Genomic DNA, 27,436 nt, shown 5'->3' on the forward strand with positions numbered 1-27,436 from the left:
TAGGCAACAAGTTATCAGATCCTTTTGCTACACTTTTGTTTCTCAACAAATTTAAGACACACACTTCCCACCTCAGTATCACTGATAAGTTTTTTAAGTGGCTTTATTAAAATAACATTTTCCTATTCAATACTTCTAACAACCAATATTTTAAAAATGGAATTTTCTCAGAATCAACTACCTCATTTAGAATTAGGATAATCTTTTTTTATAATTTTAAACATCCACGAGTTCATACGGTGGCTAAACTATAAGACCACCAACATTCCTGGAGTGTCAAAAGTAACTAAACTTCTAGAATACGCCTCATAATATTAAAATATTTTGTGTATGAGATCAGAACTGAAGTCCCGGTCAACTGTGGAGAATGGCCAATTCCAGCCTCCAAAATAAAGGCGGGGGTGGGGGTGGCGGGGGGAGTCGCACAGCAGAGAAAAGACGTAAGGGTGGAGAGGGACTTTCAAAATGCCCCAGTGCCACGGTTAACTATAACCCGGTTAAGAAAATCTAAGGCAATGCTCTCAAGACGAGGAGGGCCACGGGCAGGGGAAACCGAGAATTAACTCATAGGCGGAGACTAAGTTATTCCACTTTCCATGTAACAGCGCCCCCCACAACTCCCCGTCTGCGCCAGTTAAGATTCCAAGGGGCAGCCCCCCTCCCCACACACACTAAAGGAGGGACACCAGAAAACAGCAAGTATAAGGGCCATCAACCACATCTTTTCCTTTCTCCCTCGAGAGAACGTGAGTAATACCCTCAAACTCCAAATCCCCGCCAAAAAAATAAAGAAACGCGCGCATCATGGGCCTACAATTTCTTTTCCCGCCCAGAGCCTGCCTGGGAAAGCCCCTGACACAGAGGGTTGGGGGAAAGGCGGCCCAAACCACACGTGTGAGCCGCAAGGCTGGGCCTGTCTCAGCCCACTTCCCGTCGCCACCCCCAACGGCCTGAGCTCCCCCGGAGCCTCACTCGGGCCTTTCCTCATACCCTCCTGTCTGCTCCACGTGGGGCGCCGGGGCCTCGAACCGCCCGTCCCCTCCAGCCGAGTTTCCCCACCCGCCAGGCCACCGCGGCGTCGGGGTCCCATACCTGATGCTGTTGTCGCCCCTGCTGGTAAGGCTTAATTGACCCCTGGTGGCAACGCCGCGTCCGGATCTTGCCGCCACCGCCCCCTCCGACTCCTCCGGCTCCCGAGGCCATGGCGGAGCCTCCGCCGCTTCCCGCTCCGGGGCGGGTAAGGGGGCGGGAGAGGCAGAGGCGGAGGCCTTAGAGCACCCCCCGCCGCCGCCCGGCCCCGGCCCCGGCCCAAAAGTCCGCCCGCGCTGTCCACACAGTGGGCACAAGCACCCCAGGAACCGCGAGGTTGCGAGCAGGAGCGGAGAGAGGGTGAGTGCTGGCAGAGGGGAAGGGGGTGGCGGCCGCAGAGGCCGAGGAGGCTCCGGCCCGGCGGCCTCTGCGGACCCCCGCCTCTGTGTATGTCACGGTCTCTATGGAGATCTCCCGCAGACGACACCACGAACAGCTCCCGGCGGTGCTGAGGCCTAACTCGACCGCCGACTGGGGGGGGTTCTTCCGTCGCCCTAGCCGTAGCTGCCGCAGTTGAAGCCGCTGGCGCCGCCCGCCTACCCCTCCCCTGTGCGCACAGCGCCCGCCCCGCCGTCGTCGTCGTCCCTGCAGCCTCCGCCGCCGTTGCGCCTATTACCCCTGCTAAGGCGGCTGCCGCGGTCGCGAGCCAGAATGTCGTCACTCACAGGCGCCCGACGCATTTGCATCATCATGCTGCGACGAGCTGATAGGCAAAGAGGAAGGACTGGTCGAGTCCATGCTCTCGGCCGCGCGGCACGCTGGGAAACGTAGTTCAACAACGGAACGCGGATTCTCGGAAAGGAAGAGAGACGGGGAAGGAGATCTTCGGGGCGCCGCAGAGGCACAAAGCCAAGGGATACTTTTGCTGTTCTTGGCTGTAAATTAGACTCTGAAAAGGCACTTAACATAAAAACAGTAACCTCTTCCCATTCTCCTTCTCCCTGTCGGTTGGTTAAGTGGGCAGGAAGTAAGCAGATAGTAAAATCAAAGACAAGAGCTAATTATTTAAGAAGGAGGAAAAAAAAATCGGTGGTTGAAAAACAATGTCCATGATCCTTAGAATTAGAAAATATATACGGCTTCATTAATATTTCTTTAAACATATAAAGGCTTTGTTGCAGACACACGGGGCTGGAATTCTGGTTCCGCCACCCAACCTATTTGACCTTGGATGAATCAAAACCGTCTGAGCCTTAGCTTCCTCCTCCATAAAATGGGAGCTTTAAAATCCACCTTATAAAGCTGTTATGAGGAGCAGACGTGATCATCTATGGAGAGCATGTATATTTGCTAATAGACGAAAAATGCAATGAATGATTACAATTAGAACCCATGCAGTCAGCTAACATTAGAGGTAAGTGATATATCCTTAGTAATAAAAGTATACTGTATTTGCTCCAAATAGAAGGCATTATATTTAGGAAACTGAGTGAGCTAGACTCAAAGACTGAATCCACAAAATATATATTCTAGGAGTTGACGATTAGAAAGGTCCTGGTGATCACATAGTCCGACCCTCTCATTCAACCAACCAGACAAGAAGTCCAGAGAAATTTAGGTGGCACAATCAATGACACTGAGGTGGGTAATCAAAGCCAGGACTATAAGCCAACTTTTCTGCAAGAGTTAAAGACAAATAGCCAAATGATTAGGGAGGAAAAATCTGTTGTGAAAAATCTTAGACTTACTATAAATCTTTTTTTTTCTTTCTTTCTTTCTTTCTTTTTTTTGAGAGACAGAGTCTTGCCCTGTCACCCAGGCTGGAGTGCAGTGGCGTGATCTTGGCTCACTGCAACCTCTGCCTCTCAGGTTCAAGCTATTCTCCTGCCTCAGCTTCCTAAGTAGCTGGGACTACAGGCGTGCACCACCACGCCCAGCTGATTTGTGTATTTTTAGTAGAGATGGGGTTTCGCCATGTTGGCCAGGATGGCCTCGAACTCCTGACCTCAAGTGATCCACCCGCCTTGGCCTCCCAAAGTGCTGAGATTACCCGTGTGAGCCACCTCCACACCCAGCCTATTTACTATAAATCTACCACTTAGTAGCTGTGTAGCCTTGGGGAAGTTACTGATCCTGTTTCTTTTTTTTTTTTTTTTTGAGACGGAGTTTTTTTCTCTTGTTTTGCCCAGGCTGGAGTGCAATGGCGCAATCTCAGCAACCTCCACCTCCTGGGTTCAAGCAATTCTCCTGCCTCAGCCTTCCGAGTAGCTGGGATTACAGGCATGTGCCACCACGGCTGGCTAATTTTGTATTTTTATGAGAGATGGGGTCTCTCCATGTTGGTCAGGCTGGTCTCGAACTCCCAATCTCAGGTGATCTGCCCACGGCCTCTCAAAGTGCTGGAATTACAGGCGTGAGCCACCACGCCCGGCCCACTGATCCTGTTTCTAAGCTTCGTTTTTTTCATCTGCAAATAGAGTGAATATTGACCTCACAGGGTAGTGGTCTGGTGAAATGATTAATGTATATCTAGTTCATAATAACTGCTTAGATAGAAAGCATCCAATATCAACCATCAATCAGATATAAATAATTAGTTCCAAGACATTTATACTATCTCCAAAATCAAACTGCACAATTCAGGTTCACTGTTTAAATCATACAAGTGAAACTGTAAAGCCAGTCTTCTAGTACCTTTGAACTGGTACCTTTCAGCGCCTAAAGAAACTATGCTATACCAAGCATAGGTGTACACATCAATGGCTTTCAGTGGCACCTCTGACCATAACCATCAAGATCAAGACAAGTTGCCAGCCGGGCGCGGTGGCTCACGCCTGTAATCCTAGCACTTTGGGAGGCCGAGGTGGGTGGATCACCTGAGGTCAGGAGTTCAAGACCAGCCTGACCAACATGGAGAAACCTCATCTCTACTAAAAATACAAAAAAAATTAGCCGGGCGTGGAGGCACGTGCCTGTAATCCCAGTTACTTGGGAGGCTGAGGCAGGAGAATCGCTTGAACCCAGGAGGCGGAGGTTGTGGTGAGCCGAGATTGCACCATTGCACTCCAGCCTGGGTGACAAGAGTGAAAACTCCGTCTCAAAAAAAAAAAAGACAAGTTGCCAAATATGACAAACAAAATTAATCTGTTTTCTCTTCCACTCTCCCATCCTAGCTTCATGCCTCCTTCCACCACTAACTTCCCACTAAACTCTCCAGGTATACCCCCTCTTCCTCCTGAAGCACTTCGTCTTTCTTAAAGACAGTTGTTTCCCTCAGGTGCTATCTTCCTCCTATGCAGAAATCCTATTCTTCCACAAATCCATAGCTAAATATTTGACAGCCAAGTAAAGTAATTCATGATAAGCTAACTCATAAGGAAGATCTGTACCTGAATCTTTAATTGGGTTATATGTAGAGGAGATTAAACCGTAGCCACATCCCATCTGCCCTCTTCACTCTATCAGACTCAGAGTTTCCACCACAGAAGAGAGGACTGACTGGAATCAAAGCTCACCCCTTTCTTGGAGGCTATTCTTTGATGTGCTGGACACCCTTCACAGCCAACCTTTGAAAGGAAGAGAGACGCGAAAGAATTGGGCCAAATGTAGACAATGCTTCAGAAATAGAAGATTGGTAGAACTTGAGGAGATATGGGAAAATCCACATTCCTTTTACCCATGCTCTCAACTTTTTACCCATTTCCACAATTCTTTTATTTCTTGGAAGTAAAGTAGTATTTGAGGGAACTATATCGCATTAATCTCACATTCATATGATTGAGTCATTGGAAGCCGTGCCAGGCTTGAGAGCAGAGAAGGAATAAGACGCACGAGGAAATCTGCATTCAACCTGGACCTAGTTTTTTCAGCCAAACAAATGGCACATTGGGAGACACTGCAATTCATGAAAAGCTTGTTGCTACAATAGTCCTCCTCCTCCAAGAAACTTCTTTATTTTTTCCCCATATAATATAGTAAAAAGTGGCTGAGCATAGTGGCTCACACCTGTAATCTCAGCATTCTGGGAGGCCAAGGTGGGTGGATCACTGGAGGTCAGGAGTTTGAGACCAGCCTGGCCAACATGGTGAAACCCATCTCCACTTAAAAAAAAATTAGCTGGGCGTGGTGGTGCTCACCTGTAGTCCCAGCTACTCGGGAAGCTAAGGCAGGAGAATCGCTTGAACTATGGAGGCGGAGGTTGCAGTGAGCTGAGATCATGCCACTGCACTCCAGCCTGGGCCACAGAGTGAGACTCCATATCAAAAAAATTAAAAAATTAAAACAACAAATATATATATATATATATATATATATATATATATATATATGTAACCAGCTGCCAATTATAAATTAGCAAATAGGCTGCTGACCCATCTCTAATAGATAAGGAGTATCCACTAATTAAAAGTGAGATATAATTTAGTCTAAACCCAACCTAGGTTGAAAGAGAGCCATCATAGGTTCTTCAGAAGGTAATAATACAATTCTGGCCAAAAGAATGTTTAAAGATGACAAATACAAGAAGTTACAAAGTTTTATGTAGTTATTCCACCCTACCAAAACAAAATGAGGTATCTGCTATGATGTCTATTAAAACATTATCACAGTCATGCACAGCATAACAATGTTTCAATCAACAATGGGCCCAATATACAATGGTGGTCCCGTAAAGAGCTGAAAAATTCCTATTGCCTGGTGATGCTGTCTTTGTCCTAAGGTCTTATTGCAACACATTACTCACCTGTTTATGGTGATGCTGGTATAAACAAACCTACTGTGTTGCCATTTGTGTAAAAGTGGAGTGTGTACAATTATGTACAGTACAGAATACTTCATAATGATAAGTGGCTGTTTCTGGTTTATGTATTTACTATACCTTTTTTTTTTTTTTAACAGGCACTCCTTGCCATTTCTTGTTGCCACCATACTTTATTATTTTAAAGTGTATTCCTGGTCAGGCATGTGGCTCACACCTGTAATCTCAGCACTTTGGGAGGCCAAGGCAGGAGGATCACTTGAGGCCAGGAGATTGAAACCAGCCTGGGCAACATAACGAGACCCCTTCTCTATAAAGAAATGAAAATTAGTTGGGCATAGTGGTGTGCACCTGTAGTCCCAGCTACTAGGGAGGCTGAGGCAGGAGGATCACTTGAGCCCAGGAGTCTAAGGCTGCAGCGAGCTATGATCTCACCACTGCAGTCCAGCCTAGGTAACAGAGTGAGACCCTATCTCTAAAGAAAAAAATAAAGAAAATGAAGCTATTGGGTTTATTTATTATTTATTTATTTATTTATTTATTGCCTGTTTGCTTGTATTTTAGGGAAAGAAGGGCCACACAGTGGAAAGATATTTAAGGATGTAAATCATTATATTCTCATTAACTTACTGTGTTCTCTCTCTATTGGGAATAAAGTAATATTTAAGACTAAATTAACTAATATGAGCAAATCGTGATTAACTACATATATCACTTGATTCCAACATGCCATATATTTCCTCTTCCTGACTGCATGTATCAATGTATACTAGACTTTGGTATATATGCGTTTATCTGCACTACATTATAGTTTAAGGCATATTTTAAATTCAATCTTGAATGGAAATTCAGTTTTATTGGATGAAATAATAACCAAATTTAGGAAGGCAATCCGATCCTAACGTTTAAGACAGTTAATGAATCAACTGAGATTAATTCATTAAAACACAAATATTTATTGAGATATTTATGTGTTGGTTTCTAGTCTTGGCATTTAGTATGTCAATATACAAAACTGTAAAACAATCTCTGTCTACATATTACGCTACACTTTACCATTTTATTGAGTTATACTAAAGTTTACTATTTTATAATCTATTCATCATTAGCACTTAACACTGATAATTCACCTTAACAATGCTACACTCAGGCCGGGCGCGGTGGCTCACGCCTGTAATCCAGCAGTTTGGGAGGCCAAGGTGGGCGGATCACCCGAGGTCAGGAGTTTGAGACCAGCCTGGCCAACATGGCGAAACCCCATCTCTACTTAAAAAAAACAAAAATTAGCCGAGTGTGGTGGCACATGCCTGTAATCCCAGCTACTTGGGAGGCTGAGACAGGAGAATTGCTTGAGCCCGGGAGGCAGAGGTTGCAGTGAGCCAAGATCATGCCACGGTACTCCAGCCTGGGCAACTGAGCCAGACTCTGTCTCAAAAAAAAAAAAAAAAAACTACACTGTAAATTCTAAACACATGCTGTTGAATCTATCTCATACAAGAAATCAAGGCCGGGCATGGTGGCTCATGCCTGTAATCTCAGCACTTTGGGAGGCTGAGGCAGGCGGATCACGAGGTCAGGAGATCAAGACCATCCTGGCTAACATGGTGAAACCCCTGTCTCTACTAAAAATACAAAAAAAAAATTAGCTGGCCGTGGTGGCGGGTGCCTGTAGTCCCAGCTACTTGGGAGGCTGAGGCAGGAGAATGGCGTGAACCTGGGAGGTGGAGCTTTCAGTGAGCAGAGATTGTGCCACTGCACTGCGCCCTGGGCGACAGAGTGAGACTCCGTCTCAAAAAAAAAAAAAAAAGAAAGAAATCAATTGGTTTAGTTTCGTTTATTAATATAATTCATCAGTTACATTACAAAACTGGACTTACTAAGGTTGCAGTCTAAAAAACTATAACATTTGCAAACCTTAGTTTGCTAACACTAAGCTTCTTTATTTTTTAAAAGCATTTGTAGAGAATGCTGGAGTTTATCAGACCCTAACTTATTAAGGCATTTCTTTTCAAAAGCATGCAAACCAGTTCACACGCAAACAACCCTGACATATATATCACCCCACAACCACCAGACAAGCACAAACTACCCAGTTTAAACAAACAGTGACTTTTGGCCTCTTGCTGCTACTCTCTGACCAGCAAGCACAAGCAGCAGCCCCTGGGAGCTTGTTAGAATATAACAGCTCTGCCCATCCCAAGCCAACACAATCAGAATCTACAGTTTAACAGGACCACCAGGTGAACTGTATTACATTGTAGGAGCATTGTTTCAAAAATTAACCATGCCACCAGAAGTTATTCATCTGAAGTTAGATTAACTTTGAAGGCAAGATAATGAGGTACCTGAAGTTCCCATAAAGAGCAGGCTTAGGAATTTCTGTTCCTTACTAATCTACAACAATCAACAATTTAAGAATTGATGAACCAACAGCTTATACAGCATGTAGATTTTTTTCCTCTTATTTATCATTTTGTACCTTTCTCCTTTACCACAAAGTGAGCAGAAATGAAATGAACCATTTTTTAATTATTATTTCCATTAACTTTTTTTTTCCAAAGGAAAAAGGTAATCTAGCAGAAGTTATTAACATCTGAAATGTTAAGGGTCTAAAACTGAGCTTTAGTTATGAAATATACTTAAGCATAGATATTTCAAGAACCCCTTGCTAATTCCCATGTATCCTTTTCTTATACCAATTTTCTTTTAGTCACTGCTGGTTGTTTGGTTGGTTGCAAAAAAAAAAAGAAAAATTTTATTTTAGAATTCATTCATGAAAAACAAAAAACATGAATGTAAAGTATACCCTAATGCAAGAAGCTATGAGCAGAGATAAATTCCTAAAAGAAATATCAGGCTACTTTCTTAGAATTGCGATGACTTTTCTCTTTCTGTTGTAGTCACAAAATCATTTTTAAGGTAGAAAAGCAAGCAGGCACTCTAGGAGGGAATATTCTTGGGCTTGGATTAGCATCTAATATATCTGGAATGCTAGAGAATTCAGGCAACTTGGAATAAACTGTAATTTTTCTAAACTGTAAAGGCAGGAATGGTAGCAGCTTTCTACTTGACAAACCATAAAAACAATTAGATTACCTACCTCTAGTAGCTTGACCTCTTTTTTTTTTTTTTTTTTAGACGGAGTCTGCCTCTGTCGCCCAGGCTGGATGGAGTGCTGGAGTGCAGTGGCGCGATCTCAGCTCACTGTAAGCTCCGCCTCCCGGGTTCGCGCCATTCTCCTGCCTCAGCCTCCCGAGTAGCTGGGACTACAGGCACCCGCCACTGTGCCTGGCTAATTTTTTGTATTTTTTTTAGTAGAGATGGGGTTTCACTGTGTTAGCCAGGATGGTCTCGATCTCCTGACCCCGTGATCCGCCCGCCTCGGCCTCCCAGAGTGCTGGGATTACAGGCGTGAGCCACCGCGCCTGGCCATAGCTTGACCTCTTAAATAGCTGCTATGAAGCTAAGACAATAATTGGACACAGTATTTTCTCCAAACATTACTTCTGGAAAAGTTCAATTTGATAACAATAATGGATATGTTAGTCTAAAAGTTTCCAGAAGCGAGTCATTGAAAGTATTCTTTCCACAACATGCCTATTGTTCTTAACTCCTGCAATAGAGAAGGCCTAAAAAGCTGTGCAATACAAAAGATGAAAAATCATATTTAAAAGACTCACATACATCACCCCTTGTATAGGCCAAATAGAAGCATGTTTGCTCATGTGAACAGTTAAACATCAAGGCAAGATAATGAGGTAACTGAAGTTCCTGTAAAGAGTAGGCTTAGGAATTTCTGTTCCTTACTAATCTGCAACAACCAACTATTTAAGAACTGATGAGCCAACAGCTTATTGATCATGTAGATTTTTTTTTCCTTTTACCATTCAGTAACTTTCACTTTTACCACAAAGTGAGCAGAAATGAAATGAACCATTTTTTAATCGTTATTTTCATTAGCTTCTATTTCCAAAGGAAGCTAGGCTACTAGCTGAAATGAAAATCTGGATTTAGCACATTCTTATTCTGTATCATCACAGGTAGCAGAGTTGATTTAACAGAGCAATTACGCAAGCATAATGGTTCGCTAAGATGATTTGAAGCCAATACCTATAATCCATGGCCGGTGGCCTCAACGTAGCTTACCTTGTTTGAATCCATTATAATGACAGTAGGCTATCATGAGCTACCAAAAGTAGGCTTCTTTAAAACAAAACAAAAAAAATCCCAATAAAAACTCTTCAAATATTCTCCAAAGCAAAGATGAGTGAGGTTATATCATTCTACATTTAGTATTAAAAAGGCAGTATCACCAAAAAAATTGAAGGCAACTTTGCAGACGTTGAGCAAAACCTACTTAAACAACCACCCCCAACTACAGAAAACTCTCCCGCTCTCCCCATGAAGGTGTAGCTTCCACTATGTACCCACACAATGTGTAGAATAAAAGCATCAACGCAAACCATAGGTCTCCAAAAAGGCCACAACCAAGCAACAAAGAGCATCGACCAGCCGCAGTTAAACCCAAGCCATAACTTAAATGCTTTCAATTAGTAACAGTTACATTTTCTTTTTCACTTGTTTGGTCATAAAATCTTGCCCCTTCAATGAGTCAGCAGTGACTCATAAGCACTTCCTACAAGAAGCACCTGCTTTTAGGCCCATCCCTTCCACCGAAGTGCTGAGACCCAGGATTGATTCTAGCTTCATCCTTGCTGATGCTTGAGTTTAATCACTTGTCTCTCTCATACTGGATATCCATGTTGGCCAGCAGTTACTCTGCAAAGCAGTGGTCTGCTGCTGTGCAGCGAGGAGGCAAATCCACAAAGGGGCACCAGGAGTAGATAATTGGGAAGGAAACGCCATTTTTCTCTCTTCACTCTTGTCCACTATAGCTCTGCCTCTTCAACTCCTCATCACAAGGGCCCAGCCTTTACAACTATGCCTCCTCCCATACCAGCAGAGTCTCCTCTCAAGGTTTGGCTTTGGTTTACAAACAAAGAGGAACTGACTTTTTCCCTACACCACTAACTTTAGAACAGGGTCCTTTGAAAAGTATCCAAAACTGAGATCGAGAGTTCGAGACCAGCCTGACCAACATGGAGAAACCCCGTCTCTACTAAAAATACCAAATTAGCCGGGCGTGGTGGCATATGCCTGTAATCGCAGCTACTCAGGAGGCTGAGGCAGGAGAATTGCTTGAACCCAGGAGGCGGAGGTTGTGGTATGCCGAGATCGCACCATTGCACTCCAGCCTGGGCAAAAAGAGCAAAACTCTGTCTCAAAAAAAAAAAAAAAAAAAAAATCCAAAAGTGAGATGGAGGGGAAAAAATGCAACAGTTCTGAGAAGCTTTCTGCTTTAATTCCTTTCTTCCTTTCTTTCTTTTTTTTTTTTTTTTTTTTGATTGCGTCTTGCTCTGTTGCCCAGGCTAGAGTGCAGTGGCGAGATCTCTACTCACTGCAACCTCCACCTGCAAAGTTCAAGTGATTCTCCTGCCTCAGCCTCCCAAGTAGCTGGGACTACAGGCACCTGCCACCAAACCCAGCTAATTTTTATACTTTTTAGTAGAGATTGGGATATCCTAATTTCAAGTTAAAGAAAAGAACAAGAAAAGTGCAGTGGTTAGTTTTACATCAGATCCAAACAAAACAGGTCATATCACTTATTTAAATTTCTCCAGCAATTTTCCACTGAAAACTTCCTATATATGGAAGGAATATAGAAAAAGAAAAGAGGAAATGTTTAAGGAGTGATGTCAGACAGAAGAGAGGGAGGCTGAGATGAGCAAGGAGGGAGGGTAAATTTTAAATTATGGCAAATAGTCACTACTAGACATGTCTGAAAATACCATCAAAAATTCTGCTAGGTTCACGGCCAACCTGAACTCACCCTTGGTGTATTTTCCCTCTATAAGGCATTCTTTGGGGTCCAGATTGGCTTCTTGTTGACCTAAATTCAAAAGCTGTAAAAAAACGAACGAAGGATGAGTGAGACCTTGCAGAAATGGTGTTACCGAAGCCCAGAGTGTCACTTACTGGCGTCATAAATAATGAAGGACTAATAAATAATACATGGAAAAGAAAAGACCCTCGTCATTGTCACTTCATGTTTTCCTCACATTTTGTATCCATAAGGCCAGGCACAAATTGGATGAATATTTATTGAATGGATGAATGGATATTTATGGGAGGTTTCACAATTCCTTATTTCCCTCAGCAACTTTTATGTTATGCAAATGTTTTCTGTGTTTGAAAAAAAAAACTTTAAAATGAAACTTGTTAAAACAACCTTTTATTGCTAGAACACTTGAAATCTCCCTTTTGCTTTTAAACACAATTTATCTGAGACCATGTACTATTTGCAGTATCAGAGGTAAACAGAAAAATCACTGTTTTTTTTTTTTTTGAGACGGAGTCTCGCTCTGTTGCCCAGGCTAGAGTGCAGTGGTGCTATCTCAGCTCACTGCAAACTCCACCTCCCAGGTTCAGGCCATTCTCCTGCCTCAGCCTGCCGAGGAGATGGGACTACAGGCGCCCGCCACCACGCCCAGCTAATTTTTTGTATTTTTAGTAGAGACGGGGTTTCACCGTGTTAGCCAGGATGGTCTCGATCTTCTGACCTAGTGAGCCACCCACCTTGGCCTCCCAAAGTGCTGGGATTACAGGCGTGAGTCACCGCGCCTGGCCTCAGAAAAATCACTTTTATGGACTCAGATCAAGATGGTGCTTTCTCTGAGGGATTATGCCAAAATAGGAATGTGACCTGAAGGGAGAAGTTTGTGCACTTTAAAAACAGACCTTCAGCCGGACGTGGTGACTCACTCCTGTAATCTCAGCACTTTGGGAGGCTGAGGCGGGCGGATCACGAGGTCAAGAGATCGAGACCATCCTGGCCAACATGATGAAACCCCGTCTCTACTAAAAGTACAAAAATTAGCTGGGTGTGGTGGCACGTGCCTGTAGTCCCAGCTACTTGGGAGGCTGAGGCAGGAGAATCGCTTGAACCTGAGAGGCGGAGGTTGCCATGAGCTGAGATCACACCACTGCACTCCAGCCTGGTGACAGAGTGAGATTCTGTCTCAAAAAAAAACAAAACAAACAAACAAAAAAAACAAACAAAAAAAACAGGCACTTTAGAAGGCTGAGGTGGGAAGATTACATGAGGCCAGGAGTTTTAGACCAGACTGGGCAATGGTGCAAGACCCCCATCTCTCCAAAAACAGTTTTTAAATAGCCGGATGTGTTGGCATGCACCTGTCATACTAGCTACTAAGGAGGCTGAGGAGGGAGGATCACTTGAACCCAGGAGTTCGAGGCTGCAGAAAGCTATGATCATGCCACTGTACTCCTGCCTGGGTGACAGAGTGAGACCCTGTCTCTAATAAATACATACATACAGAATGACAGACTTTCGGGAATAGCATTCAACAATTATACAAGGCCATGTATTCTGCAGATGGAAACATGATAATGAGATGTGTCCTGCCATTTAGGGACAAGTGGAAGTGGTCATACTCTTTTTTTTTTTTTTTTTTGAGGTGGAGTCTCGCCCTTGTCACCCAGGCTGGAGTGCAATGGTGCGATCTCGGCTCACTGCAACCTCCACCTCCTGGGTTCAAGTGATTCTCCTGCCTCAGCCTCCTGAGTAGCTGGGATTACAGCCGCCCACCACCATGCCTGGCTAATTTTTGTACTTTCAGTAGAGATGGGGTTTCACCATGTTGCCAGGCTGGTCTCCAACACCTGACCTCAGGTGATCCGCCCCCCTCGGGCTCCCAAAATGCTGGGATTACAGGCATGAGCCACCGTGCCCCGCCAGAAGTGTTCGTACTTATAACTATTTTGAGTAAATATGTATGCAGATAAATTTCCTTTTGGAAATATTTGTTGCTTAGGATTTTAAACAATTTGCAGATTAAAAGCTTCAGATTAGCTGTCGTGGTTTCCCCTCCTCAAATTGGTGGGCTTGGAGTCAGGACTTTCAATTTAGAGAATGTGAGTACAATTTAGTGATTCTTTAGCAGAGAATGCTATTTATTTATTTATTTATTTATTTATTTATTTATTTATTTATCGAGATAGTGTCTCGCTCTGTCGTCCAGGCTGGAGTGCAGTGGTGCAGTCTTGGCTCACTACAATCTCCGCTGCCCTGTTTCAAGCGATTCTCCTGCCTCAGCTTCCCAAGTAGCTGGGACCACAGGCGTGCACCATTGCACCCGGCCAATTTTTGTATTTTTAGTAGAGATGAGTTTTCGTCATGTTGGCCAGTCTGTTCTCCAGCTCCTGTCTCAAGTGCTCCACCTGCCTCGGCCACCCAAAGTGCTGGGATTACAGGCATGAGCCACTGCACCCGGCCTATTTATTTTTTTAAAGACAGGGTCTCGCTCTGTCACCCAGGCTGGAGTGCAGTGGTACAATCAGAGCTCGCTGCAGCCTTGAACTCCTGGGCTTAAGGGATCTTCCCACCTCAGTCTCCTAAGTAGCTGGGACCACAAGTACACACCACCACGCCCAGCTAATTTTATTTTTTGTAGAGATGTGGGGTCTTGGTATATGACCAGGCTGGTCTCTAACTCCTGGGCTCAAGTGATCTTCCTGCCTCAGCCTCCGAAAGTACTGGTACTACAGGTATGAGCTGACTGCACCTGGCCTCCTTTCTTTAGATGAAATAAATTCTTCTGTACCATACAAAAGGCCAGGTGACAGAAGGTACTGTAAAATGTACACTGGAGATAAAAATACATAGACCTAAGTTTGCAAAGGAACAAATTGTATCCTCAAATAATTGCAATATCTAGGTAGGATCTTGCAGAGATGAAGAAGAGGCCAAGGAATAGGATTTAAAGTCTCCACCATTAGTAACTAAGTGCAGGAAATGATAGCACTATTTATTTATTTATTTATTGAGTGCCCACACTATGCTGTGCACCTTGCTGGGTGCCTTCCATGCATTTTTTTTTATCCTTGTGAGGACTCTTTTAGGGAATAGTCTAAAAGACAAGGGTTATTAAGTAGTTTGCTCAAGGTCATACCAAATAGTTGACAGAAATGGGCTTTGAACACAGGTCTGACTGATTTTTAAAACCTCTAGTTCTTCCATTAGCCAGGTGACACTCTAGAGCTTCCCACAGGCAATGGGCAGGTGGACAGGGTGGAGCCTGAGATATTTATGAAAGCTGCTGAGCTAACTGGAATCCTTGACTCTTCTCACCTAGGTATGTGTAGCTGCTTTTCCGTTAGTGCCTTGGCAGGATTTCAGGAGCAGAGTAGGGACTCTGCTAACCAGATCAGTGTATTGGGTGATGTGCTCTTGGGCCCCAGACACTTGTGAACTCCTTTCTTTCTATAGTTGCCAGGTAACATTCAAAACACTCCATTAAGTTTGAATTTCAGATGAACAATGAATAATATTTTGTATATGTCCTCAATATTGCAAATATGGCATGAAGCAATTAATTTGCTAAACCTGGCAATGCTACTTCTTTGCCCTATTTCAAAATGGCTAAAATTATATATATATATATATATATATATTTTTTTTTTTTTTTTTTTTTTTTTTTAAGAGACGGAGTCTCATCTGTCGCCCAGGCTGGAGTGCGGTAGTGTGATCTCGGCTCACTGCAACCTCTGCTTTCTGGTTTCAAGCGATTCTTCTGCCTCAGCCTCCCTAGTAGCTGGTATTAACAGGTGTGCACTACGACACCTGGCTAACATTTTTTTTTTGACGGAGTCTCGCACTGTTGCCCAGGCTGGAGTGCAGTGGCACGATCTCGGCTCACTGCAAGCTCTGCCTCCTGGGTTCACGCCATTCTCCTGCCTCAGCCTCCTGAGTAGCTGGGACTACAGGCGCCTGCCACCACACCTGGCTAATTTTTTGTATTTTTAGTAGAGACACGGTTTCACCATGTTAGCCAGGGCTGTCTCAATCTCATGACTTCGTGATCCTCCTGCCTCGGCCTCCCAAAGTGCTGGGATTACCGGCATGAGCCACCGCGCCTGGCTCAAGTTTTTTTTTTAATAGATATGGGGTTTTGCCATGTTGGCCAGGCTAGTCTTGAACTCCTGACCTCAAGTGATCCTCCCACCTCAGACTCCCAAAGTGCTGGGATTATAGGCGTAAGCCACCATGCCTGGCCTTAAATTAGAATTAGCAAGTAGTTGTGTACACAGGAGTGACTTACACTCTACACATGCTCTTTAGCTTGCAGTTACTGGAATTATAAGAAACTCTGAACCACAAGCACGTCGCTTCTTCCACCCCCACCCCACCAAGCTGTTAAATGGTTTGTCAAGGGATGTCACTCTTATTCATTGTATTAGTTTCCAGTGCAGTAAACATAAATCTTATGTCCATAACTTATGTGGTATGCCGTAAATGTAAATTGATATTCTTTTTTTTTTTTTTTTTCTGGAGACAGGGTCTCCCAGGCTGAAGTGCAATGGTGCAATCTCAGCTCACTGCAACCCCACCTCCCGGGCTCAATCAGTCCTCCCACCTCAGCCTCCCAAGTAGCTGGGACTACAGACACTCACCACCACGCCCAGCTAATTTTGCATTTTTGTAGAGACAGGATTTTGTCATGTTGCCTAGGCTGGAATTGATATTCTTTAACTCAACAAAATTTCTGTTTCAAAACCCCATTATTATTATTATTATTATTATTATTATTATTTTTGAGACGGAGTCTCGCTCTGTCGCCCAGGCTAGAGTGCAGTGGCATGATCTCCACCTGCCAGGTTCAAACAATTCTCCTGCCTCAGCCTCCCCAGCAGCTGGGATTACAGGCGCCCACCACCACGCCAGGCTAATTTTTTGTATTTTTGTAGAGACGGGGTTTCACCATGTTAGCCAGGATGGTCTCGATCTCCTGACCTCGTGATCCACCTGCCCCAGCCTCCCAAAGTGCTGGGATTACAGGCATTAGCCACTGCACCTGGCCTACAACCACCCATTGTTTTTAAGAGGTGGCAGAACATAACCTCAGTCAAGTCAGGGCTCACTGTCCCTGTCCGTTTGCCTAGAATTGTTCACAGAGCTCACATAGTGCTATGTATGTGTGTGGTGGGTGGGGCAGGGGGCAGGGGGAGCTTCCATTCTTTGATGTCCTCTGTGCAAATTATTAACTGAGCCCCTCTCATTCCTGTCCACGTGGCCCCTTCAATCCAGGTGCTTTCTATTCTTCCCTATTCTACTCAGGTGCAAGCATCATCCTATTGCTTCTGTTCCACGCTAAGCCTTCAAACCCTTCCTGCACAGTGTAGCCAACTCTCTGCGGTTTTTTTTTTTTTTTTTTTTAAGTCTACAGCACCTGGTATTCCCAGGAGATCTCCCATCCAAGCACTAACCAGACCCAGCCCTGCTTAGCCTCCAAGATCAGGTGAGATCAGGCACATTCAGGGTGGTGTGCCCTATACCTCTCTAGGTTCTTACTGCTCCACTGGAGTTCTTGGGGAGTGAAGCAGGGTCTGTTCTGCCATTTAATCCTACAAACTATCTCTCCAGGGCTCTTCTTCCAGGGAAAGGCACACAGTCCCTCTAGAGGACACGAGGGCACCTGTGTCCTCTGGGTTTCCTCTTCCCTTCTCTACATTTTTCTCTCTGCCTAGACGATTTTTTTCCTAAGGATGACTGGAGGGAGGCCCACCTTCCTGAGCATCCCCACTGTCCAGTTCTCAAACATTTTTCCTGTGTATCTATTTCTCTAAAGAGCTTAAGTTTTTGGAAAATACTGGACATTTATTTCCTTTTCACCCTGGCTGCTTCTTCCCCCAAGGCAATGAACACAAAAGAATTTAGCCGCTTGCAAGCAGGGGGAAAGAAGATAAGGAGCACTAAAGAGGAATGTACCCTAACCAGCTTTAAACATCCTGGGGCTTTTTTTTTTTGTATAGAATCTTGCTCTGTCACCCAGGCTGGAGAGCACTGGCCTGATCTTGGCTCACTGCAACCTCCACCTCCCAGGTTCAAAGGATCCTCCCGCCTCAGCCTCCCAAGTAGCTGGGATTACAGGCATGTGCCACCACACTCAGCTAATTTTTGTATTTTTAGTAGAGATGGGTTTCACCATGTTGGCCAGGCTGGTCTTGAACTCCTGACCTCAGGTGATCCACCCACCTTGGCCTCCCAAAGTGCTGGGATTACAGGCGTGAGCCCCCACATCTGGCCATCTCAGGCCTTCTTTTCAAGGCCAGAACTAAAAATTAGGTCCTGACTTGTTTAACTTTTACCTTTCCATAGTAGTCCACCAGTCTGGTATCTGCATTAGATAGGAATAATTGATTGATTGATTGATTGATTGATTCGAGACAGGGTCTTGCTCTATTGCCCAGGCTGGAATACAGCAGTGCCATCACAGCTGTCTGCAGCTTTGACCTCTTGGGCTCAAGTGATCCTCCTGTCTCAGCCTCCTGAGTAGATGGGACTACAGGTGTGTGCCACCACACCCAGCTTTTTTTTTTTTTTTTTTTTTTTAATTTTTAGTAGAGACAAGGTTTCACTGTGTTGCCAAGGCTGGTCTCAAACTCCTGGCTTCAAGTAATCCATCCACCTCAGCCTCTCAAGGTGTTAGGATTACAGGCGTGAGCCGCTGCACCTGGCCTAGATGAGAAACATTTAAAGCATAGGTTCTCAGGCTACACTCTAGACCTACAGACTCTCTAGAGTTGATCTTACAAATCTGTCTTTTAACAAACTCCCAGTATTTTGCTTACGTACTCAGTTGCACTGGTCCTCCGACTTGGTTTTGGCTAAAACTCCCTGAAAGTCACTTTCTTTCCCACATCTTCTGTCTTTTTTTCCCGTTCTTTCTTACCCCTGTAGTGGTAACATCCAGTTAGAGTCCCTTCCATACAACCAAAATCTGGTGTGGAGTTCTGTATCTATTTCTCAAAGGGAAGATAAGGTGGAGGGCAAGAGAATGTTCGTGTGTCTTGTTTACTCTTACCCGTTTTTTAGCCTTATTTATTTATTTATTTATTGAGACAGAGCTTCGCTCTTGTTGCCCAGGCTGGAGTGCAATGGCGCGGTCTTGGCTCACTACCACCTCCCGAGTTCAAGTGATTCTCCTGCCTCAACCTCCCGAGTAGCTGGGATTACAGACATGTGCCACTACGCCCGGCTAATTTTGTGTTTTTAGTAGAGAGGGGGTTTCTCTATGTTGGTCGGGCTGGTCAGGCTGGTTGCGAACTCCCAACCTCAGGTGATCTGCTTGCCTCGGCCTCCCAGCGTGCTGGGATTACAGACGTGAGCCACCACGCCTGGCCTTTTAGCCCATTTTTATCATCCTGTTGATGCTCCAAGTTGAAAATTGTAATCTAATCCACCAAACAAGCCCATCTGAAGAGCATATCTTCAACCTGTGTCAGATGCAAAAATATTTTGCAGCAGCCAGAAGTGGTGGCGTGCACCTGTAATCCCAGCTACTTGAGAGACTGAGGCAGGAGGATTCCTTGAGCCCAGGAATTTGAGGCTGCAGTGCACTGTGATCACTCCTATAATAGTCACTGCACTCCAGCCTGGGCAACATAGTGATGCATCGTTTCTTTAAAAAAAGGAGTTTTTGTTGTTGTTCTTTGTTTGTTTTTAAATTCTTGCCATTGAGCTTCAGAAAAAACAAAAACTTCCAAGAGACCTAAATGCTGTTTGATTCTTATGGAGAATCATCAGCATATATAAACTTCCCAGTTTTTCAAGGTTTGGGGATACTTGCAGAGGAAACAGACTAATCCTATTTATATATCCCCAAAGTAGATAAATTACATAGTAAGATTTTTTTTAGATTGCTCTCATGGATGTGTTTATTGTTAAACCCCAGCCTAATTTATTTGGAGAGAAGAGTTAACTCTCTTTTAAGTGAATATGGCTAGGTAGGCCATGTTTGGCTGCCAATATCTTCGGCCTATTTTATTCCAAAATGAGGTTAGGAGTGCTGAGCTAAACTGGTGCCCTTAAGGGTTACGTCCTAGAGACTAAAGATGCATTCACTGAAAGTCATTCATGAGCAATGATTGGGAAGATTCACCTGCTGGAATGGTTGTTGATATTTATAAGTTGGCAATATTTCTTGACTGATATTTATAAGTCGGCAATATTTCTTGACTTGACTCAACAAAAAGTCATGCATTGTTATTATGACATCAGAATACTAAAATACTACTCCATGTGAAATAACAAAGCAAAGAATATTACAGCTGGGCGTGATGATCACATTAGAAATCCTAGCACTTTGGGAGGCTGAGGTGAGAGGATCACTTGGGCTCAGGAGTTCAAGACCAGCCTGGGCAACACAGTGAGACCTCACCTCAAATTAAAAAATAATAATAATAATCAAAGCAAATGACGAACAAAGAAGAGGGGCAGGCTGAGCTGGAGGCAGAGAAGTGAACTGTAGCCTAAGCAGGTTCCAGTAATTACCTCTTTTACTTTAAGAACTGAATATCTCGTTCCAGGCTCAAATTATCGATAAGTACATCTTTTCCTTTAAAGTTGATTAAGCAGCAGTATCTCTTCCAAGCTGAAAATATTATAACAGATGCCAACTGTCTGCAGAGGACTCTGCTAGATGCTGTAAATAAAGAAAACAAGTTTTCCTGCACAGAATGTCCTTTGTTTCCTAAAAGGTTGGTACAGAGTTGGAGTTAAAGACCAAAGAAATCACAGGTTGAAAGGAACCATAATGTCCTCTTAGGCCAGTCCCACAAGTAATGGGTGAATTATTCCTTCTGCTTCCCCTCTGAGCGCCCTTTGGACTTGGGCCTTATAGCTCCGGAAATGCAGATCTGTGCTTCCTGAGGGGTGGAGAGCAGTCCTGGCTGGTAACAGCTGTGTCTGAGTGGGAGTCGGCAGGAGGGAGGGCGCAATGGGAACAGCTTGCCTTAGGCTGCTTGCTGCTCCTGGCTGAGCCCTGGGGGCCTGCTCTGGGGACTTGGCCTGGATGGACTTGAACCTTAGGGAGACTTTATCAGCAAGTGCTTCCTTGGCTAAAAAGCTGATTTCTCATATTATTTGCATTGTTTTAGGTATTTCTACTTTAGACAAAAGAACTTGTTATTTGTTGTGCTTTGTCCAGGTGGGAATTTTTCTTTTTTTTCATTTTGTTATTAATTCATTCACTTAATAAATTGTCATTGAGTTACTCCTGTTTCATTAAAGGCAACTGAGGGTTGGGCAGGCGGCGCAAAGGCAGGCGGCGGTGGCTCATGCCTGTAATCCCAGTACTTTGGGAGGCTGAGGTGGGTAGATCACCTGATATCAGGAGTTTGAGACCAGCCTGGCCAACATGGTGAAACCCCGTCTCTATTAAATACAAAAATTAGTGGGAAGTGGTGGTGGGAACCTGTAATCCCAGGTACTCGGGAGGCTGAGGCAGGAGAATTGCTTGAACCTGGGAGGTGGAGGCTGCAGTGAGCTGAGATTGCGCCACTGCACTCCAGCCTGGCTGACGGAGTGAGACTCCTTATCACCAAAAAAAAAAAAAATAAAAAAAAAAAAAAAAAAAGACCGGGCGCGGTGGCTCATGCCTGTAATCCCAGCACTTTGGGAGGCCGAAGCGGGGGATCATGAGGTCAGAAGATCGAGACCATCCTGGCTAACACGGTGAAACCCCATCTCTACTAAAAATACAAAAAATTAGCCGGGCGTGGTGGCGGGCACCTGTAGTCCCAGCTACTCAGGAGGCTGAGGCAGGAGAATGGCGTGAACTCGGGAGGCAGAGCTTGCAGTGAGCCGAGATCGCGCCACTGCACTCCAGCCTGGGTGAAAGAGCGAGACTCCGTCTCAAAAAAAAAAAGAAAAAAGGCAACCGAGACTCAGAGAGCTTAGGTTAAATACTCAAAATCACAATTTTGTGACTAAGTGACAGAATGGACATCTCCTGACTCAAATTCGTGTGTTTTATACTATTTTGGGTGTGGTATTACATTATTTTCATCGAGTAGTTTTTAAAAAACTTAATATTGTTTATTAAAGTACATCTCTGGCCGGGCGCGGTGGCTCATGCCTATAATCTCCCCACTTTGGGAGGCTAAGGTGGGTGGAACTGAGAGGTGACAGCGTGCTGGCGGCAGTCCTCACAGCCCTTGCTCGCTCGCTCTCGGCACCTCCTCTGCTTGGGCTCCCACTTCAGTGGCACTTGAGGAGCTTCAGCCCACGGCTGCACTATGGGAGCCCGTTTCTGGGCTGGCCAAGGCCAGAGCCGGCTCCCTCAGCTTGCAGGGAGGTGTGGAGGGAGAGGTGCCAGGGAGAACCGCGGCTGCGCGCGGCGCTTGCGGGCCAGCTGGAGTTCCAGGTGGGCGTGGACTTGGCGGGCCCCGCACTCGGAGCAGCCAGCCGGCCCTGCCGGCCCTGCCGGCCCCGGGCAATGAGGAGCTTAGCACCCGGGCCAGCGGCTGCGGAGGGTGTACTGGGTCCCCCAGCAGTGCCAGCCTACCGGCGCTGCGCTCGATTTCTCACCGGGCCTTAGCTGCCTTCCCGCGGGGAAGGGCTCAGGACCTGCAGCCCGCCATCCCTGAGCCTCCCACTCCCTCCATGGGCTCCTGTGTGGCCCGAGCCTCCCCAACGAGCACCACCCACTGTTCCACAGTGCCCAATCCCATCGACCACCCAAGGGCTGAGGAGTGCGGGCACACAGCGCGGGACTGGCAGGCAGCTCCACCTGCAGCGCTGGTGCGGGATCCACTGGGTGAAGCCAGCTGGGCTCCTGAGTCTGGTGGGAACGTGAAGAACCTTTATGTCTAGCTCAGGGATTGTAAATACGCCAATTGGCACTCTGTATCTAGCTGAAGGTTTGTAAACACACCAATCAGCACCCTGTGTCTAGCTCAGGGTTTGTGAATGCACCAATGGACACTCTGTATCTAGCTACGCTGGTGGGGCTTTGGAGAACCTTTGTGTCGACACTCTGTATCTAGTGGGAAGGTGGAGAACCTTTGTGTCTAGCTCAGGGATTGTAAACACACCAATCAGCACCCTGTCAAAACAGACCACTGGGCTCTACCAATCAGCAGGGTGTGGGTGGGGCCAGATAAGAGATTAAAAGCAGGCTGCCCAAGCCAGCAGCGGCAACTTCTCCTGTTGTGTTCCACACTGTGGAATCTTTGTTCTTTGCCTCTTTAGGTCCATGCTACTTTAAGAGCTGCAACACTCACTGTGAAAGCCTGCAGTTTCACTCTTGAAGCCAGTGAGATCATAAGCCCACCAGGAGGAATAAGCAATTCCAGATGTGCTGCTTTAAGAGCTGTAACATTCCTGGTAAAGGTCTGCAGCTTCACTCCTGAAGTTGGCAAGATCATGACCCCACCATAAGGAAGAAACTCCAGATGTGCCACGTTAAGAGATGTAACACTCACCATGAGGGTCTGTGGCTTCATTCTTGAAGTCAGTGAGGCCAATGAACCCACACAATTCTGGACACTAAAGGAGGCCAGGAGTTTGAGACCAGCCCGGCCAACATGGTGAAACCCTATGTCTACTAAGAATACAAAAATTAGCTGAGTATGGTCGTGTGCACATATAGTCCTGGCTACTCAGACGGCTGAGACAGAAGAATTACTTGAACCTGGGAGGCAGAAGTTGTAGTGAGCTGAGATTGCACCATTGCACTCCAGCTTGGGTGACAGAGTGCTCCATCTCGAAAAATGTTAATAAAGTATATCTCCTATTTCTCTTTCATTGACAGCACTATGATGACAGATGCAGAAAGGACAAAAGAGAACTGACATACACTGAAACTTTGTAATACACCAGGTTCAATACCAGACACCTTATATGCAGCATCTCATTTAATTTTCACAATCATCCTATAAAATGGCATGTACTATTGCTCCCTTTTTGTTTTCATTTTTTTGCTCCCATTTTACAGATGAGGAAATCAAGGCTTAGCAAGGTTAAATAGGCCAGGTGCAGTGGCTCACGCTTGTAATCCCAGCATTTTGGGAGGTGAAGGTGGGAGGATTGTGTGAGGCCAGGAGTTCAAGATCGACCTGGGCAAGAGACTGAGACCATCTCATCTCTACAAAAAATAAAAATTTAAAAATAAAATACATTTTTTAAAAAGATTAAATAACTTGCCCAAGTTCACCTAGGTGTCAAGTATTAGAACTGGGGTTTTTTTTGAGATGGAGTCTCACTCTGTGGCCCAGGCTGGAGTGCAGTGGCCCGATCTGGGATCACTGCAAGCTCCGCCTCCTGGGTTCATACCATTCTCCTGCCTCAGCCTCCCGAGTAGCTGTGACTACAGGCGCCTGCTACCTCAACAGGCTAATTTTTTTTATTTGTATTTTTAGTAGGGGTGAGGTTTCACCCTGTTGGCCAGGATGGTCTCAATCTCCTGACCTCGTGATCCGCCCACCTCAGCCTCCCAAAGTGCTGGGATTACAGGCATGAGCCACCGTGCCCGGGACTAGAGCTGGGTTTTGAATCGAGTTCTTTCTTACCCAAGAGTCATTAAATTATACTGCCTCCCATGCCCCTAAGCAAGATAAACTGGTTATCTAAATGCCCCCTTAATTCCAATTAGCTCTGCTCAAATTTTACATGTACTTAAAGGGAGAGCCTTTATATTGGCCTTTGATCCTGAGCTTAATTGACCAGGAGACACTGATAGTCCTATGTGAAAAACAGTCATTCAGTTAACACTCGCATTTTAGCTGAAGGGGATTACTTGAACAAAGTGAGAAGAAAAGGTTACTAGAGTTCCTATGATCTCTGACCTTCAACGGTCAGATTCAATTGAATCTGACGATTCAAATCCTCTTCTATATGACAATGCTTCAAATTATTTGCACTGGGCTTTCAAGTGTTCCCAGGGTTTGAGTGGGAGGTGTGGTATAGAGTTGGGTCACAGGCTTCTGAAGAAACATGGCATATTAATCACACACTTTTGTATCCTTTCCCCTCTAAAACCACATATGTGATAGCAAGTAATCAAAGGTATTAAACCAAAGGGAAACAGAAAAGATGACAACAGCTGACAAAAGTTTTTTTTTTTTTTTTTTTTTGAGACGGAGTCTTGCTCTGTTGCCCTGGCTAGAGTGCAGTGGTGCCATCTCGGCTCACTGCAAGCTCTGCCTCCCGGGTTCAAGCAATTCTCCTGCCTCAGTTTCCTGAGTAGCTGGAACTACAGGCGCCCTCCACCACGCCCGGCTAATTTTTGTATTCTTGGTAGAGATGGGGTTTCACTGTGTTAGCCAGGATGGTCTCAATCTCCAGAACTCGTGATCCGCCCGCCTTGGCCTCCTGAAGTGCTGGGATTACAGGCGTGAGCCACCACGCCAGGCCTTTTTTTTTTTTTTGAGACGGAGTCTCCCTCTGCTGCCCCGGCCGAAGTGCAGTGGCACGATCTTGGCTCATTGCAACCTCTGCCTCCCAGTGAAAGGTGACAGCGTGGTGGCAGCCCTCCTTCACTCTCGGCCCTTCCGCCGCCCCGGTGCCCACTCTGGCCATGCTTGAGGAGCCCTTCAGCCCGCCACTGCACTATGGGCGCGGCCCCACTCTGGGCTGGCCAAGGCTGGAGTCAGCTCCCTCTGCTTGCAGGTAGGTGTGGAGGGAGGCGGGGGGCGGGGGAACCGGGGCTGCGAGCGGTGCTCGGAGGCCAGCGCAAGTTCCCGGTAGGCGTGGGCTCGGCGGGCCCCGCATTCGGAGTGGCAGGCCCACGCCACAGGCCCTGGGCAGTGAGCAGCCGGCCCACGCCACTTAGCACCCGGGCCAGCAGCTGCGGAGGGTGCGCCAGTTCTCAAGCAGTGCCGGCCCGCCGGGGCTGCGCTCGAATTCTCCCCGGGCCTCAGCTGCCTCCCGGCGGGGGCAGGACTCAGGACCTGCAGCCTGCGGTGCCAGAGCCTTCCCTCGCCGCTGCCGGGGGCTCCTGCGCATCCTGAGCTTCCCCGGACAAGCACCGCCCCCTGCTCCGCGGCGCCTGGTCCCATGGACCGCCCAAAGGCTAAGGAGTGCGGACGCACTGCGCGGGACTAACAACTCCACCTGCACCCCAGTAGGGGATCCACTGGGTGAAGCCAGCTGGATTCCTGCGTTTAGTGGGGACTTGGAAAACCTTTATGTCTAGCTAAGGGATTGTAAATACACCAATCACCACTCTGTGTCTAGCTCAGGGTTTGTAAATGCACCAATCAGCACTCTGTATCTAGCTCAAAGTTTGAAAATGCACCAATCAGTGCTCTGTGGGGACTTGGAGAACTTTTGTGTCTATCTCAGGGATTGTAAACACACCAATCAGCACCCTGTCAAAATGGACCAATCAGCGCTCTGTAAAACAGACCAATCAGCTCTCTGTAAAATGGACCAATCAGCAGGATGCGGGGGGCGGGGGGCAGATAAGGGAATAAAAGCAAGTTGCCTGAACTAGCTAGTGGCTACCTGCTTGGGTTTGCTTCCACAGTATGGAAGTTTTGTATTTCAGTTCTTTGCACTAAAGCTTAATGCTGCTACTGGTTTTGTAAGCTGTAACACTCACTTCAAAGGTGTGCAGCTTTATTCCTGGGCCAGCAAGACCACGAACCCACCAGAATTAAAAAATTGTAGACACACCACCATTAAGTAGTGTAACACTCACCAGTTGCAGCTTCATTTTTGAAGTCAGAGAGACCAAGGAACTGCCAATTCTGGATACACCAGGTTCAAGTGATTTTTTTGCATCAGCCTTCCAAGTAGTTTAGGACTTCAAGGTGTGCGTGCTACCATATCTAGCTAATTTTTTGTATTTTTAGTAGAGACGGAGTTTCACCATGTTAGCCAGGATGATCTTGATTTCTTGACCTTGTGATCCACCCACTCTTGGCCTCCCAAAGTGCTGGTATTACAGGCATGAGTCACTGTGCCTGGCTGACAAAAGATTTTATTACAACTTTGGGAGAGGGAAAGCAAATAGAAAAAAGATAATGTCATTTAGCAGGGCAGAGAACGTTAGAGACTAAGGACCAGGAGAAGGTATTTATGAGATGTGAAGAGAACCTCGAGGCTCTTGGTACAATGGGAAGCTGGAGAGAGGCCTATGGCTGAAAACAAGGAGATGGATTCAGAGTCTGGGTACACACCTACTGATTACCAGTTCCTCTCTCCAACCTTAGGCAGCCAGGGTGGGAGAGGAGAACTGGGGATTAGTAGGTGTGTACTTCTTTCCTCATCTTCATAGGAGCACAGAGGTTTATTCTCCAGAGTATTGAACCCGTGAGGTCTGGTTCAGAGTATCTGCTTAGTACAGTGAATAAATGTACAAAAATAAGTGAACACTTTCTAATTGAATGTGGAATGGGATCCAGCCTTTCCCCTCACTGCACGCCTAGAACACTGCAGCTTCCCACACCTACTTCCCCTCCCTCATGCAATGCTTGTTAGTCACTTAGCTGCCTCAGTTATCAGATTCGCTGGCATACTGTGTATATAGGATTTAATACTATTTGTGATTTCAGGCATCCACTGGGGGGCTTGGAACATATCCCCCATGGATAAAGGAAGACTACTGTACAATACAAGAGCTTAAGAATACTTTTCATGCCAATCACTCCTCTTACCATTGACCATATTTTAGTTCTACTTTGTTTTCACATTATCACGTTTTGTTTTATTTTGTTGATGCTTGTTTTGATTTACCCACATATTGATACCCACACATTGACCAATTCCTTTGCTCACTACTCTTT

The 27,436-nt window shown here is 45.7% G+C and overlaps 1 protein-coding gene and 1 pseudogene across 3 annotated transcripts in view; both read right to left on the bottom strand.

Annotated features, from left to right (window-relative positions):
- Positions 1 to 1,778, bottom strand: part of NUP153 (nucleoporin 153) — a 95,257-nt gene extending 93,479 nt beyond the window's left edge. For 2 of the 3 annotated variants that reach the window (XM_030816426.1, XM_003263547.4), the window contains exon 1: positions 1,093 to 1,778. In XM_030816426.1, coding sequence (XP_030672286.1) covers positions 1,093 to 1,203 — 111 coding nt within the window. In that variant the 5' untranslated portion in view covers positions 1,204 to 1,778. 3 annotated transcript variants of the gene reach the window in all.
- A 15,304-nt stretch (positions 1,779 to 17,082) lies between these two features.
- Positions 17,083 to 17,200, bottom strand: LOC115836548 (annotated as a pseudogene).
- Positions 17,201 to 27,436: the final 10,236 nt, after the last annotated feature.

The sequence above is a fragment of the Nomascus leucogenys genome, chromosome 8 (genome assembly GCF_006542625.1).
Source record: "Nomascus leucogenys isolate Asia chromosome 8, Asia_NLE_v1, whole genome shotgun sequence".
Lineage (NCBI taxonomy): Eukaryota > Metazoa > Chordata > Mammalia > Primates > Hylobatidae > Nomascus > Nomascus leucogenys.